The 18,015-nt window shown below is 43.9% G+C and overlaps 1 protein-coding gene across 1 annotated transcript; it reads left to right on the top strand.

Annotated features, from left to right (window-relative positions):
• The first annotated feature begins 723 nt into the window (after positions 1-723).
• Positions 724-14,500, top strand: LOC120535972 (TLC domain-containing protein 5-like). The gene is made up of 3 exons (XM_039764218.1): positions 724-878; positions 8,470-8,672; positions 13,005-14,500. The coding sequence occupies exons 2-3, from the start codon at positions 8,477-8,479 to the stop codon at positions 13,547-13,549; spliced, it is 741 nt and encodes a 246-aa protein (XP_039620152.1). The 5' UTR covers positions 724-878; positions 8,470-8,476; the 3' UTR covers positions 13,550-14,500.
• The last annotated feature ends 3,515 nt before the right edge of the window (positions 14,501-18,015 follow it).

Consider the following 18,015-nt stretch of genomic DNA (forward strand, 5'->3'; position numbering starts at 1 on the left):
TGGTGTCTATATCAAAGTGGGGAGCGGGATTACGGTTTGCACCCCTTTGTGTCCATAGCGCTTACTTTCAGAAAGGTCTAGAGCATGCACACTCAAACCCCGATTGAATTTGATAAACGCTTCTCATAGGTGTCCATTGTGCGCATTCAGTATTATTAGACAGTATTATTGGACTGGAGCACGTGCCCCTGGAGATCAGAAAAAAAGGCACCCCTCGGGGTCCATGGTGCAGTGGCTCCAGATCTCGCGCCGCTTCAGTGTCATAAACGGCCCCCCCTCAGTGTCCAGAGCAGGTGCCCCTTAACTTCCATAAACGGCGCCTCTGGGATGACTGCGCCTTTAGCGGACGCCTAATGTGTTGTCTGACTGTGCAGCCCCAGCTCTAGACCAAAATGGTAAGGGGGGGCTGAATATTTCTGGCAGGGTGAGAGTTGTGAAATATCCACCAATTAACAGTATATCCGACAACGTGGGTGGGGTGGAGGTAAATGACCCACTGGATCCGTGCTGTTTGCTAAATTACAGTTATTATGAAATAAAGCAATCTCTTTTTTTTTTTTTTTTTGGAGATGCGGAGATAAGCTTCAGTAGAATTCTACGACCATTCATTACCAGCAGATGGTGGTGTTTTCTGTTATCTGGCGATCGTAACGTCAGTCCTCCAGCAGCAGATGACGCTGCTTTGGCTGTTGCTAAGGGTACCGGGCTGCGAGGATCATTCTTTTCCACTGGAGGGCGTATGTGAACAAACGCTGGGAAGCTAAGCTATGGCTTCGCAGCGCTGCAGGCCGGTAACAAAAAGTGCAGAATATGGGCCGAGTCTCTGAGCTCTGAGCTGCCGGAGAGAACGCGAGAAGTGGATTCGTGCTCTGATACGGGTAAGTGCTTCAGTCGTACGCTCGCGACGATTTAATTTCTTTCATTCTGTGGAATCAGCGGTGCACACAATGCCAATCGCAGAGCAAGCGGCGTGCTGCACTGGCTGTGAAAGCGCATCCCATCAAGTGAGTAATGACAGGGTCCTAAAAAAACAAGGATCACATCCAATAGGGCAGGGATTTCGCTGCACTGGAGTCGGAGGCTGAACTAGAACAAGACTTGCAGGGGACGTGGCCGGGACGCCAGCCCGATGATGAGTACCCTTAAATCGGCTCATCCTGACTCGCAAAACGGGTAAATATGGACTGCATGGGGCAACCCAGACAACGCGGCAAAGTGTGCAACCACCTTATGGGTCCAAATGTGGAGCCTGGATCCGTAATGTTCCTGGCAGTGGAGCTGGCAGCTGTGTTCTGGGATTGGGGAAACTGTGTGGCAATTGAGAGATTAGGGACTTTTCTCAAAATAGAGCTAAAGGTCTTGAAAGTGCCTTGGAAACACACACACATTGAGCCAGACTCATTGTGATGTTCCATAATAAAGTTAATAATACCTGGAAAAATTAGATTGTCGCCACACAAGTGACCCATCTAAAGCAAGTCCTTCAGGCCAGCTGCTACAAAAAGATAATCTGATGGGATCAGAGTTAACCACTTGAGCATTGGCTCTATGGCTTTGTGACCTGGAGTGACATTGAAGTGATTATCTTGTGCAGCTTGAGAAGCAGAGATCACATGGCACAAATAATGTAAACTGGGGTGGTGGGCACATGATTGGCATCAGGAAGCAGAAGGATGATGCAGTGCCTGGGGGCTTTGATCAGAATAAGAGGATCTTGCACTGGCATGGAGGAATATGAGGGTGAGAGGCTGAGGTAACTGTCCATATGCAATCGGAGATCCATTAACTGAAAGAGGGGAATGTAGAGCACATGGGGATGAAAAGGAAAGGCATCTGCCCCTCATACTGGTTATATGGTGGCTGAGAGGAATCTCACACATGGGATGAAGCATAAGCAGCGTCTCCCATATTCATACAGTGCTTTTAGTTGCATTTGTTTAGCAATTCTCAAGACAGTGCAGAGCCACTAAAGCCACCACCAATGTGCAGCATCCACCCGGATGATTTGACGGCAGTCATTCTTGTGCCAGTATATTCACCAAACATTTTCCGTTAGCAAGTGAAGGCATGAGAAAGATATTGTCATTAAGGAACAGAGGATCATTAGGGGGCCAAAAAGACCAGGTCATGGTGGACAAATTTAGCCAGGACATCAGGGTACACCATAATCTTTTCAAAGGATGCCCAGAGCTTTTTATGACTATGGAGATCAAGACCTCAGTTTTACAACTCATCCAAATGACAGCACCAGTGTTTATAGCACAGTGTCCCTGTCATTACACTGGGGCTTTGGGATCCGTACACAGATCACCACCACCACGTCTTCCTTGTTGGGAGAATTTTACACATTTTTCATATACAGTACAGTTGGTGATCAAACCCCCAGTGCCCATGGTCTTGTACTCGGGCAAATAGCATAGGCAGCATCTCTCACACTGATACAATATTTATTATGAATATTGGGAATGGGGGAATTTCACTCCAGAAGTACTAGGTATAGGAAATTCATCACACACAAGACACTTGGTGCCCATAATCAGAATTAAGTGATCTTGTAAATGATGAGGAACACGTGGCATGCTAGTATCCTGCTCATCTTTCATGATCAGAATGAAGGGGCTTCACATAAGGAGTGAAGTGTGCACCCATTAAGGTGCCCGCGGTCCAAATGAAGTTCTCAAATGCTTGTGTGTGGATCACATAGAAATTTAGGGAAATGTAATATTGCACACACAATTGGTTCTGTGCTGGCATCCACCCATAATTGAAATGTGGGGATTTTTTGCCCAGGTGTGATGGGCATAGACAACACCTCGCATACAATTGGTGAAACAAGGCCGATGCTCTCAAGCCGAATAACACAATCTGACATTTGAGATATGGCATAAGCTACACATCACATGCAGATTTACTTCCCATGACTTGAGTGGAGGGATTTCTCAAAAAGGAGTAATGGGCATAGGCATTCCAACCCATACAAATAGTGATCTAAAAGCTCACTCAGTGATCTTATGCTTGTGTGTGGAGTACAAGGGGATGAAAGGGTGATTCATAATCTGACGATAGGAGTGTCACACTGGAGCTATGTGCATAAGCAGCACATTAGTGACTCAGCATTCAGCACCCATGATCTGAGTGAAAGGCATCTCATGCTGAGGTGATCAGTGGTTGTCAGTGCCCGTGGCATCTCCATCCATCCACCTGTTTATCCTGTGGTTTGCTCCAACAAGCTTTAGGTATAAGGCAGGAATGACTGCCGGACAAGGTGCCAGCCCGTCACCAGGTGAACACACACACATATCTGGGCCAATTTGTCATTGCAGATCCACCTAACCTGCATGTCTCTGGACTGAGGGAGGAGACCCCTGTGAATTCAGAGAGAACCGAAGACTTGAACCCTGTGCCACCATACCCTATGGCAGCATACCAAACAGAATTGGCCGTATAGCAGTTACCCATAATTTTAAGGTCACCCTTGGGAGCAAGAGGAATAGGTAGTGTAGCTAATAAAGGCTTCTATAGATTTATTTTTATGTCTTCGCCATGGAAGTAATTTCAAGTTATTTCACCTTTGCAGAAAGCTGATTCAGCCATTCGTCAACAGCATATAAAACTGATGATGCAGCAGGCCGCACATCATGTTCAGGCCCTCAGCTTTAGTAAAGGCCTGCTTCGACACAACATGTTGCACACATTCATTGTCATTTGAATCTTTGATGGCTTTTCCTGGGTCTCATAATCATGCTGGTGTTAAGGGTGCACCAAGCAAGCACAGGGATACACCCAAGGAGCGGGTGCTGGGCCCTCTCCTCCTCTTTCTATACACCTCGTCACTAGCCCCCGTCATCCTGCCTTGTCGTTTCTCTTATCAGTGCAATGCTGATGATGTGCAGCAGTACCTGCCGTTCCAACCAGAGGACCAAATGGTCTCAGGTAGAATCTTGGCATGTCTCACTAATACTGAAACCTGGATGAAGGAACACCATCTCATGCTCAACCTGGCAATGACAGACCTTCTTGTTATCCCAATTCTTCCAACGATTAAGCGCCCCCTTTCTCTTAAGACAGACTTATTGCTAACACCTGCCTGTTCTGTGTGTGACTGTGGGCTGGTGATCGATGACCAGCTGTCCCTCACGTCTCCTAGTCTTGTAGATTCACTCCTTACAATATCCACAGATTCAGACTGTACTCCTGGTCCAGGCTTTGGTCTGATCTCATCGGGACTACTTTAACTCACTTCTGGCAGGATTTCCCTAATGTGCTATCGGGCCACTGTAGATGGTACAGAATGCAGTGGCCCGTCTTGTATTTAACCAGTTGAGGTGGGCACATGTAACTCTTCTCTTCAGTTCTCTACATTGTTTCCCTTCAGCAGCACACATTAAGTTCAAATCTGTGATGATTGCCTACTTATTATGATCAGCACGGGTACCAGCATGTGTCACCAAGCCACTGCAGATGATTCAAAATGCAGCAGCACATTCTGTGTTCAACCAGCCGAGGCGGGCACGTGACACTCCACTTTTCAGGTCACTCCACTGGCTCCCTGTGGCAGCACACATTAAGTTCAAATCCTTGATGTTTGCTTACAGCAGTGGTTCTCAACCTGTGGGACGGGCTCCGCTAGGGGGGCACGAAGATGTGAAAAAAGAAAACAAGAATCAAAAATATGAAAAAACATCTGTTGAAACCAAAACAAATTAACTTAAACTACATTCTGATACTAGAAAAATAAATCTAGAGTTAGATAAATGTCGATAAAAGTTAAGTAGGTATAATAAAATATGCATCTACTGTACATTTCAAAAAAATGTTAGGGGGGTCACGATTAAAACTGTTGTGAAAACTCGGATCGCAAATACTTAAAAGTTGAGAAACGCTGGCTTACAGTGTAGTCATTTGGTCAGCGCCTATGTATACGTAGACACTTAATGTTCCTTCTCGACCACTCAGGTCTGCTAATGAATAGCATCTGGAGATGCCACCTCAGCGTGACATCAAATCTCAATCCAGACTCTTCTTGCGTAGCTCCTGGCAGGTGGAATGAGCTGCCCACCTCACTTTGAAGTTCTCACTCCCTCAGTGTGTTTAAGAAGTGTTTGAAGACCCTCTGGTTCTGTAAATTTCTCTCTAACTGATCACTTAGGTTTTGTAATCTAGGACTTGCAACTCGCTTGCATTTTGTTCTGAGCTTTTCACTTGAGATGGTCAACTTCTTTACGTTGTCCTGTCACACTGGTTCCATTGCTGTCCCCAAGACTGTCATTTACTCAGTTATGCTGACCGCTTTGGATAAAAGTGTCTGCTAGGGAAATAAATGTACATGTTTGACTGCTTCAGTAGAAATATGGAGACAGAATGGCCTATTCAACTCAACAAGCTCAGACACCCTGTTCACTGAGATTGTCCAAATGATGTCAGTCTTTATGCTTATGGTTACAAACTGATGGTGATAAGATTATGTTATTGACATTTTTCATTCCTATGTTCAGGTTAGGTCAGTTAGTTATTCCTTTCCGATCTGTTGAGAACATAGGCCAGGCACTGTAAGTTTCCATCTCTCTCTATCTTGAGCTATCTGCTTTACCTCACCGATGGTCTTGAGTTCTAACTGTAGGGTTCTTCTTCATGTCAGGACTGGTCTTCCTCCTTTATCTTTTCCCTGGGGGTCATGACTTCTTTGTCTGCTCCCTGCATACAGTGTACAGGCCCCACTTCCATTTCCTTGTCTGGATTGTACTGATGATTGTCTGCTGCTGAGTTCTCCACCAGAGCTCCTGGTTTGAAATCCGTTGTGGCCACCTAAGGTGCAGGATAAGTCGTAGGGCAGGTGTTGATAAAGACTTATAGGTTGTGGTCAAGATGCTTGGTATGTCTCCAGGTCCCTGCCCCATTGAGTAACATGGACTTAACATTTGTGTTAAAAACCCTCAACTTGGTATGAAGACTTAAGGTTCTTATTGCTCCACACTGGTTTCAGGGCGACAGTGGCTTGGCATGCTTCAGTGCTCCGGGAGTTCACATCTTTGTCTGGCCATCCTGTTTTGCTAACCTCACTGCCCAAGTATGTGAAGCAATTCACGTCTTCTTTGGCCTGTCCATTGATGGTGAGTGGAGCTTTCTGAGTGGCGTTATTGTCCTGAGGGCATGATAACACTGTATAGTCTGTTGGTCTTTGCCTGGATGTGCTGGTGGGTTTGCAACAACAGTCCAAGGTCATCAGCGAAGTCCAGGTCCTCCAGCTTCCATGCCAGGGTCCACTGTGTGCCCCTAGGCTGGCCCATGGTTGTTCTCATCATCCAATCAATCACGAGCCAGAAGAGGATTGGTGATGGGAGGCAGATCATCATTGTGGATGACTTGACTACTGATGTATTTGTAGAGGCTCTTTCTAAGGTTGATTAGAGATTTCAAATAAGTCAGTTGTTGCTGAGTGTGTGAGCATGCCAGATGACAGACTGGTGCCCCCTCTAGGCCTGCCAGGATAGTCTTCATCCTCTCAAGAACCTGCAGTGAGTTAAGTGGGGTTGAGAGTATATGTGTGCATGTTGTGATATACAGTATTCAACTCAGATACTTGTTTCTTGACAGCTATTGAGCTTTCAGTTTGCAACGTCAGAATTTATAATTAGTCTTGTCAAAATTCCTATAATAGGTTCTTGTGTTTTTACAAGTTGTATTAGAATTTCAAATTTGGTCAATTATATTTTGACAAGTTAAAGTGGCATTTTAATGATCAAAAACTGTATTAATTCAGACGCAGTTAACCTAAGCTGTCAAAATGTAATTATCGCTCTTTGAAGGATCCACAAAAGTCCATGAGGAAGTTGTTATGTTTTTCCTAGTTAAAACTGGAATTACTGTTATCTGCATTTCACGTCTGACTGTTCAACATAGAAATATAAATCTTATGCCCCTGGTCTCTGTTCTGAATAGTCAAAATAAAATTGTAGATTCTGAAAATGAGAATTGGCACAAGATTTTGAACGATAAAATGGTTTTCTTTGTGCCAGCCAATGGTCTGATGAGACCAAAATTGGCTTTTTTGGCGTTCAGATTAAACCCTATGCTTGAACACTGCACTTTATCAAAAACACAGCATCCCCACTGTGGAAAATGGTGGTGGCAGCAGCATCATGATGTGGATATGCTTGTCTGCAGCAGGCCCTGGAAGATCTGTGAGGTTAAACTGAATACAGGAAAATAATGAGACATCCTGGGGTGGAATTGGCCTGATGGAGTCTGCAAGGAACCTGCAACTTGGGAGAAGGTTTGTTTTTCATCAAGACAACAAACCCAAGCATAAAGTCAAAGCTACACAGGAATGACTTCAAAACAGCAACGTGAATGTCCTGGAGTGGCCGAGTTAGCATCCACATCTCACTTCAATTGAGAATTTGTGGCTGGACGTGACAAAGGCTGTTCACCCTCATTCGTCGTGATATCTGACTGGGCTGAGCAGTTTTGTGAAGAAGACTTTGTGAACAACTTGCAGGGCTGATTGAGAGAGGAAGGCCTCAGCACCCAGACTCAAGGCTGTCATGGCTGCTTTCTACTTAATACTGACTTGATGGTGGGGGGTGAATACTTTTGCCATCACTTATTTTGTGTTTTACATTTGTGATAAGTTTAGACCACTTTGCAGTGATTTGTGATATTAAAGGGTCTTTTTCTGCTGGATACTGTCAAAAAAGCCAAATTAAACCCACTGTGATTCAATGTTGTATAACACTAAACTTTGAAACCTTTCAAGGTTTGGGGTTTAAGGGTTGCTTTTTATACACACCATACAGACACCATAAGAACTGGTGTTGTTACATGGTGGCTTTTTCCATTTTGGCAACTGTTGGTGTTGAAAACTGATCATTTTTGCTTCTTTTCTTTGCTAGTTTATGGATTTCATTTGCAACTGTATGATGCCCACATGTCCTTTAGCGTTTTTAACAAGCAAACAAGCACAAGAGCAGAATTATGACTTGACCAAGCAGGTCAGTAGTGGTAGTAATCTAAACTTTCTGAAGCAACAAAGAGCAGCTCAAAGAAACAGCCTGGTGAGCGGCCATCCCTGACGTATTAGTGATGGGCTGATGCGGAAGAGCAGCTGCCTGTGGAGCTGTCAGGTATTACTGAGAGGCGCCAGGCCAGAAAACATCCATGTGGATAGGTTGTTTGGCAGCTGCGTAAAAGTAAAGTAAATAGTAAGAAAAAAAAAAAAAAACAAATCATGTGCTTGTGATCTAGAGCATTTGAAGTGTCCAGTTGACTTGGCATGCTCTTCTGAAAATGCAGCATTTACAGATATCGAGACCCAGGGAAGGTCAATATATTATGTGTTATGAAGTAGGTGAGAGAGAAAAAAATCCCACCAATTCTACACAGTGCATACGGAGGGGCATTGACTGTGCTCGCATACCCCCAGGTGGCCCAGGCTGTCTTTATTTCTAATTTTCTTGCTTCTTTCTTCAGAGTAGAGATGACATCACTAATTCTACAGGTGGCCTGTAGCCTGATTGGCTGGATCTCCACCTATACAACACTCTGCCACATCAATGAGCACCGGGGCTACGAATGGAACTGCCGCCTAGTAACACTGCTGCATGGGCTACTGGTGGTCAGCATGACAGCCTACGTTGGCTTTGTTGATGGACCTTGGCCTTTCACGGATCCAGGTGGGGCTTCTAGACTACTGGCAGATGGTCCTGTTTATTTTTGTTCAACATTTGTTTATTATGTTGTGCCTTGTCTGTCTGTCTATCTATTATATAGTGCCTTTCATATCTATCTATCTATCTATCTATCTATCTATTATATAGTGTCTTTCACATATATCTATCTAATTATGCAATTTTCATAACGCTATAACTTAAGTTTATTACATAGAGAATTCACAAAAAATTATTTTTGTTGCCAATAGATGGCAGCAACTGCCCTGCATTCCAAAATGGCAGAGAGACTGCTCTCAGTCGAACAGCGGGTGCAATGTGTTTGCCATTTCATAATTATATAATTAGATCTGGACCACCCTGTATAGTGTCTTTCATATATCTATCTATCTTCCTATCTATCTATCATTCTGTCTGTCTATTATATAGTGACTTTCCCAACTATTATATAGAGCTATTCACATCTATCTATCTATCTATCTATCTATCATATAGTGCCTTTCATATCTATCTATCTATCTATTATATAGTGCCTTTCACATCTATCTATCTATCTATCTATCTATCTATCTATCTATTATATAGTGCCTTTCACATCTATCTATCTATCTATTATATAGTGCCTTTCACATCTATCTATCTATTATATAGTGCCTTTCACATCTATCTATCTATCTATCTATCTATCTATCTATCTATCTATCTATCTATCTATTATATAGTGCCTTTCACATCTATCTATCTATTATATAGTGCCTTTCATATCTATCTATCTATCTATTATATAGTGCCTTTCACATCTATCTATCTATCTATCTATAATATGGTGCCTTTCATATCTATCTATCTATCTATCTGTCATATAGTGCATTTTCAACTGCAGTGGTTTTTGAAGGTATACATTTATTTTGAAATCTGTGAACCTTTGTCAGTCAATACCATTTGCCACTGCATCCACAGATGGCTTTACTGTGCAAAGCAGAAGCCATACATGACCACCGTCCAGAAACATTGCAGACTCCTCTGGGCTTGATCTCATCTGAGATGGAAAGTAACACAATGGAATAGAGTTTTGTGGTCCAACAAGTCTACCTTTCAAATAGTGTATTGAAAATAATATTCTCTGGGCTAAGAGGAAAAGGACCATCCAAACTGTTATCAGTATCAGGTCCAAAAACCATTTTGTGGGGTTTGTCAGTGCCCATGGTGTGGGTAAATTGCACATCTGTGAGGGTACCATTAATGTAGGAAGGTGTGTACAAATTTTGGGGCAACACAGGCTACCATCCAGATGACATCTTTTCCAGAGATATCTCTGTATTTTCTATAAAATCCACATTCTGCCAGGATTACAAGTGCATGGCTATGTAGGCAGAGAGTGCGGGTACTCGATTGGCCTGCCTGCAGTCCAACTGAGAATGTGTGGCACATTATGAAGCATAAAATTAAGAAAAGACGTTCCAAGTACAAGTGTGCAGCTGGAGACCTGCATAATGGATGAATGGGGGAAAATTTAGCTTTGCTAAACTTAACTAATGTTTGACTTCAGTGCTGGAAATTTGTCACAGTCGTATCATTTGACATGCCCTGTGAAAGTTTGTTGTTGTAATCTACCTTCATCCTCAGCAGCTGCAGTCATCAAGACTGATATCCCCTCTGACCAGAAGTCATGTAATGTGACTTCACCCTAGTGAAACTGTCTGTTCAAAGCCATAAGTGGTGATTGCAAAGGGTGGGCACGGTGGCTCATGGTTACTTCACGGATCCACCATCCTTGCATCAATTCCCACACCTGTGTGCCATCTGCGTGGAGACATGCTCTCCTCTTGTTTGTGTGGGTTTTCTTCCCACATCTCCACTGTTGTATGTGTTATGCCTGTGTCACAATAGATGACTTTTCCAGCGATTTATTTCAGTCGTTGCCTTCACTTACATAATCTGAGCTAATCAGAGGCAGTCATCGGCACTCGCCCGTTAAGATGATCACCTAATGTGACATACCCAATGACTGAAACCAACTGGAATCAAGCATGTATGCTGTATACTCAGGAGAGCAGACAACCAATGAACACTCTTCCGGAAGAACAATGCGTAGTACTGTATGTAGCAACAGGGAACACACATCATGCTTTGAACCTCACAAATAATAGTGAAGCTCGTCTGTCTGATGTCTCGTATTTTACATACCATAACAGAATGGAAACAAATAATTAAAGGGCGCAGAGATTGCTGCTGAATTCAGTGCAGCTGTTAGCCCTTCATGACAGCACCACTCGCGCAGGCAGAACACTACTGGCTCTTAGAAAAGGGGGGCGAGCATGACTGCCCTAGAAGATTGGCACTCAGTTGATAAATGTGACTTGGGCTGTGATTTTCAGTCATTCAATCTGATGTGGTGCAGTGAAGCGAGTGACAAATCTGACATCGGCTTTTGGTAAACTGGTGACTTGAAATTGCCTCCATGTTACACGTATGTGTGTGAGCATGCCCAGTGATGGGTTTGCATGTTGCCAAGGGTTGGTTCCTGCCATGCACCCAAAGCTTCTTGGATATCCTCCATAGTCCCAACCCTGAACTGGACTAATTGTGTTTGAAAATGTGGTGTCAGTCTGATCAGCACCTCCAGGTCATGGTTGTCAGCCAGAACAGGGTGGAATACACTCTCCAGGTTGGGGAGAAGGTGTTCCAGGTCTTGCTGCCTTCTCCTCTCACTTGTGAACAAGAGATCAACAGATGAATTAGAGTGGCATCAGCAGTTATGTGGATATTGTACCCTTCAGTCAAGGTGAAGAGAGAGCTAAGTTAAAAGGCAAAGCACTCGAATTACCGGTTGATCTACATTTCAACCCTCACCTATGAGCACAAGCTTTGGGTAGTGACTGAAAGAGCCAGATCACAAGTAGGGAGTGAGGGTGAGGAGTGCAGATATTCAAGAAGAACTCGGAGCAGCATCCACATTGAAAGGAGCCATTTAAGGTGCTATCTATCTATTATATAGTGCCTTTCACATATCTATCTATCTATTATATAGTGCCTTTCATATCTATCTATCTGTCTATCTATCCTATATACTGCCTTTCACATCTGTCTATCATATAGTGTCTTTCATATCTATCTATCTTATATAGTGCCTTTCACATCTATCTATTATATAGTGCCTTTCACATCTATCTATCTTATACAGTGACCTTCACATCTTCACCTTCACAGTGACCTTCACATCTACACTACACATCTATCATAGCAAGCCTTCCAAGTCCTGAACTCAGGTGTGATACACCACAGTTAGGTTATTTTTTAAAAAGGGGGCAATTACTTTTTCACACAGGGCCATGTAGGTTTGGATTTTTTTTTCTCCCTAAATAATAAAAACCATCATTTAAAAACTGCATTTTGTGTTTACTTGTGTTATATTTGACTAATGGTTAAATGTGTTTGATGATCAGAAACATTTTGTGTGACAAACATGCAAAAGTATAAGAAATCAGGAAGGGGGCAAATAGTTTTTCACACCACTGTATCTATCAAATAGTACATTTCATATCTATTTATCTGTCTTATATAGTGCCTTTCACATCTATCTATATCTATTATATAGTGCCTTTCATATCTATTTATCTTATATAGTGCCTTTCACATCTATCTATATCTATTATATAGTGTCTTTCACATCAATCTATCTATCTATCATTATATAGTGCCTTTCATATCTATCTATCTGTGACATACTGGAGAGATTATGTCTTTGGTTTATACCTTGTTGCCCACCAGGAGGAGGTGGCAGGGAAAAGGGATGCCTGTCCATCTTTGCTTAGATTGCTGTCCCCATAACCCTGACCAGATAAGAGGTTAAAAAAAACAGATGAATGGATGGATAGCTCTGTCAGGTTATGAAAAAGCAGCTTGCCCCATTTTGTTAGTAGGTATTGATCACACTGCTGTAATAAGTCACCTTGTTATAAACCCCATCTTCCTGCGACCTACAAAGGTATGTTTTTTTTTTATTCCTAAACATTAGGACCCAAAGCTCAGACAGGGCACTAGTCCTACACATATACATGGAATACCCATAGACACACAGACCCGGGGACAATTCTCCACAGACATTAGCTGAACGGGAGTTTGATAAGAGAATATAAAGGGATCTGGGTGTGAGGTTTAAAAATGGATTGGGGCATAGCTGTAGGCCAGTGAGGAGAGTGTAGAGATGCGTTGGACTTGGCATCAAGACAGTAGCTGGCAGACGCACGTTCTGTCCTGTAATGTTGGTCCACATTTGTTGCTGAAGATGTTAACAGAGCTGCATTTTTAACTCGTGTAAATTTTTGTGTCCTGCAGGTTCTCCCAACAGCCCCCTACAAGTGCAGGTGCTATGCTTGAGCCTGGGCTACTTCATCTTCGACATGTGCTGGTGTATCTACTTCCAGACAGAGGGGCTGGTGATGTTGGCTCACCACACCATGAGCATCTTTGGCATTGTACTGGCCCTGGCACTAGAGGAGTCCGCCATTGAAGTTAACGCTGTTCTCTTTGGCAGCGAGATCACCAACCCACTACTGCAGGCGCGCTGGTTCCTTCGCAGCGTGGGTCGTTACGACTCTTTGATTGGAGATCTGGTGGACGCTGCCTTTGTGTTGCTCTTTGCAGGCATGCGGATTGGCGTGGGTGCCAGAATGCTGTACTGTGAGCTGGCATCACCCCGTCCCCGTCTGGTGGTCAAAATCTGTGGTGTGGCTATGTACGTCCTCTCCTGGGTGTTTATGGTGAGCATTGGACGCTTTGCCTGGAAGAAGAGCAGTCAAAAGTACAGGAAGTGGCAAGAGCGCAGGAAGGTGGCTGATGTCCACGTGGTGGCCAATGGCAATGCTAAGAAAGTGGACTGAAAGAGAGGCAGCCATAGTTGGCTTAATTAGCACAATAGAGCAGAGAAGGGGAAAGAGACATTTGCACTAAACTGACACTTCAAGCCTGGAGTAGAAGTAAACTGACTAGTCTACAGCGGACGGAGGCGTTGATTCATAACTCGACAGGCGGGGGGTTTGTCCCTCACGTCAAGAGTAGGATGGGATAGAGTGGAAATGGGAGATTTTTCATATTTATTTATTTATTTATTTAAACGTGTGTAGCAGTTTACAGATTGGATAGGATGGTGTTAAAATGGTGTGCTGTCACCTGTCCTGTGGGAACACTGTCACATGGCCTTTGCGGGACAGTTTACTTGAACCAGATATGGGCTTCTGGAACACTCCATCTGTGGAAGGTGGGGACTGGATAAGTGGCATGTCTTAGTGGGTCGTCCTGTTCTGGCCGGGTGGTCCTGACTCTGTATGCATTTGGCTGATTGATGCACTGGGGACGGGGAACATCAGGTAAAGTTTAATAATTGTGCAAAACATCCAAAATGTTTTATAATGTACTCTTTATTTATTTGTACAAATCTATTTGATGTACCAATGAGGCAGGCTGAGTGTTAAATACATTTCAACGCTTTCTTCTATGGTCCTTCACAGACTTTCTCTGGATCATCCAGTCAGAGCTGGGAGGCTAAGAGGCTTCATTTATTTGTGTAGGCTGCTCTCCATTAAAATAATGAAGCGTAATGATCGAAAAGATGGGGTTTTTAGGAACCGAGTTTGAAATTTACTGTGGGAGGCTATGTCATGCCCGGGTGTCCCGCAGGACCCTCGACTGTTTGACCACTTTAAGCACAATTCAGCTGAGCCCATCCACATTTTTACATCACTGACCTTATGTTAGGGGCCTTCTAGAGATACTGGGAGACATTTGAGCTTCTAACACAGTGATTATTAAAATGTTTTTTGATCCCTTTTAAAGGTTTCTGTGTACATTTATTTTTCTACATCTCCTGGTATGTTTAAGTGAAGCATCTATATATATATAATTCACTAAGGCAAGACAACCATGGAAAGCACGCCGGAAGGGGCGTGGATTCACTAAGCCGCCGACAAGTGAGACACCTATGGTGCACGCAGAAAGGAGCCACGCCCACCAACTCCAAGACCATTGGCTACGACGACAACTCATAGAGCCACGCCCACCAACTCAGGCGCAATGACACAGAAAAACCGGCGTCATTTATATTCGTCTGTCGTAGAGGTCACTTGCAACTCCGACCCACGCTGACTGTTCATAGAGGCCTGTTTCTCGCGGAGGTGAATCGCCATATGCGGCGTGTAAAACGGTTTGCGAGGGGTATCCCATGGGATCCTTAAAACGTTCCTTTACAACTGAGGTTAAAACCCAATGAAGTGAGTAGTCTTTAAAAAACGAGTTTTCGGTTACGACGCACGACCGCGTGACCATAGCAAACTGTTCTACACGCTCCATACAGCAATTCGCATCCGCGACAAACATGCGTCTTCTTAGATGCCCCTGCACTTTGTACACACCCCCCTCGCTACCACCGTGGTCGGGTGTCTTGGTGGATTATATATAGAAAGGCAGCCAAAACCGCACAGAGCAATGAAACGTCTACGTGAGTCACAGGTGCATCTGGACTGTACAACGACGACAACGACTCCAGTGACGAGTTGGAGGTGGGCACATGAGCAGGCAGTGCATACTGAACGAGAAATCAGCAGACTGGCATGACGGAGGCAGCGGAGTGGACGTCCTTCTCCTCTCCTCCCGTTCCACCCTGAGCGCCGCACGGACGATTGTGTGTTGGTTCGTTCCGTGCATTGGTTAAAACCCAATGAAGGAAGCAGTCTTTAAAAACCAATAAGCCCTGTGCCTCTGTTTCATTACCGTCTCACCTGCTTCACCAATGCAGGCCCCGCAACAGGCGATCTGGCGGCGTCATTCCCATGACCCGCCGGGCAGACAACCGGGTAACCAAAGTCTTTGGGTTCAGGGGGGAGTATGGTTACAAAGCTGAAACTTAAAGGAATTGACAGAAGGGCACCACCAGGTGAGGAGCCTTTCGCTTCATTTGACTCAACACAGGAAACCTCACCCGGCCCGGACATGGACAGGATTGACAGATTGATAGCTCTTTCTCGATTCTGTGGGTGGTGGTGCATGGCAGTTCTTAGTTGGTGGAGCGATTTGGCTGGTTATTTCCAAAACGAACAAGACTCCCGCCTGCTAAATAGTTACACGACCCAACAGCGGTCGGCGTCCAAATTCTTAGAGGGACAACTGGCTTTCAGCCACGTGAGATTGAGCATTAACAGGTCTGTGATGCACTTGTATGTCCGGTACTGCACGCGCGCTACACTGAATGGATCAACGTGTGTCTACCCGGCGCGGGGAGGCGTGGGTAAGCCGTTGAACCCCATTCGTGATGGAGACCATGGCTTGCAATTGTTCCCCACGAACGAGAAATTCCCAGTACGTGTGGGTCAAACGCTCGCACTGATTACGTCCCTGCCCTTTGTAAGGCCCCCCATGGTCGGGTGACTTGGTGGATTATATATAAAAAGCAGCCGGAACCGCAAAGAACAATGAAAAATCAACGTGGAAACCGACTGAGGCGGTGTTTGGAAAATTAACAGTCAACGTGACTCACAGGTGCGTGTGGACTGTACACAGACGAAAGCGACTCAGGTAGGGAGTTGGGGGCGGGCACATAAGCGGGCAGTGCGTACTGAACGAGCGCCGTTCAACCCCGTCCTTCGCTTTGGAAGGAGAAAGCGCGACGGCGCTCCTCCGGTTTTCAGTCACGGACAATTGTATGTTGGTTCGTAGCGTGCATTGTTGCAATGTTACTTTTCTTGGTGGTTTATTAAATTACGGATTTTTCAAATGTTTATTTTTTCCTCTGTGCTTAAAAATCATTTAAAAGCGGCCTGATTATGCGGCGTATGCTACGCCACGGTTTGGCTAGTTTATTATAAAACACTTGTAACTCACAACTGAACTCAAAATTGTCAACATGTGTATGTGTGTGTAAGAGAGTTGCCCAACGGTGGGCATTAACACTGTTTTTAGGAATCCCATACCAAATGGCATATAACAAAGGCATACGGATTGCATTAACACTGAGGTCTGCATTGATTATTTAGGTTTCAACTGAAGTGCTATTACTACTACTACTAATAATAATATGTTTTATTTGAAACTGGGGCGGAGTGGTGGCTCTGAGGCTAAGGATCTGCACTGGTATCCCGAAGGTTGCCGGTCCAAATCCCCGTCACTGCCAAAAGAGGTCCTACTCTGCTGGGCCTTTGAGCAAGGCCCTTAACCTTCAATTGCTCCAGGGGCGCTGTACAATGGCTGACCCTGCGCTCTGACCAAGTAATTTCCTTTGGGATTAATAAAGTATAATAAAAAAAATATTTATATGGTACTTTTTCCATGCTCAAAGCACATCACAAATATTCTAAAGGGAATAAAAGCACAGAGAAAGATCACATTGGTATCACTGGATACAAGCTAACATCCATCCATCCATCCATCCATTATTCGACCCGCTATATCCGAACACAGGGTCACGGGGGTCTGCTGGAGCCAATCGCACGGCAGGAAACAAACCCCGGGCAGGGCGCCAGCAACATCAAACATTAAACATGAAATTGTGGATTAATAAATGAAACATGAAGCTCTGAATTAGAATAAGAGACAACAAGCAGGAATACTAATAATCTCTCTATTATATAAATAAAAACCTGGGACAAGACGAGATTTTTTGCGAGTCTAAATTCAACCACGCACACAGCCCTCTCACCTCTCATTCGTGTGGATGCTTATGTCAGATTCGGCTCCTGCTCTCCCAGCTCTTATCAAGTTTAAAGTTTTCTTCACCTTAAGTTCCCAATTAAAGAAGGCGTATTATGTCCAAATCTTATTGAAGAATTTCATCACAAAGGGTTTTCAACATAAAAAAAATGAGTACATAGGCAATCCTAGCACCGAGAAACAATGAAGTCAAATGAATTAACGCCAAAAATGTTGAATAGTTACACAGCAAATTGGTTAAATGCGTATCAATAGACAATGCTGAAACAGTTGGTGGTGATGGTGCGGAAGAATATCTACAATCGTTAGCACTATCTGGTCTTCCACCGTATGGATTACTGTAGAAAGAAGGATGTATCCAAGAAAGGTAATGCAGCACATCTTCCACGGAGAACATTAGAATTCGAAAAAGTCGTTTCATTTAATAGAGAGAAAGAAACGATATTCACTCACGTTATATGATCCGTTGTCATAATGAAAGTCCAAACACGGAATCAAACTTCAAAGCGTTTTTGATTAAAATTTGATTCAATAAACTGTTTTTACTGAAGTTTTACAGTAAAAGTGTAAGTTTTTAAAAGTATTTGCGTGTTAATTTCAAAGCCAAACAGAACGAAATCGTGTTACGCAACGAATAACTCTTAACGCA

This window comes from Polypterus senegalus, chromosome 9 (assembly GCF_016835505.1).
Source record: "Polypterus senegalus isolate Bchr_013 chromosome 9, ASM1683550v1, whole genome shotgun sequence".
Taxonomy (NCBI): Eukaryota; Metazoa; Chordata; class Cladistia; order Polypteriformes; family Polypteridae; genus Polypterus; species Polypterus senegalus.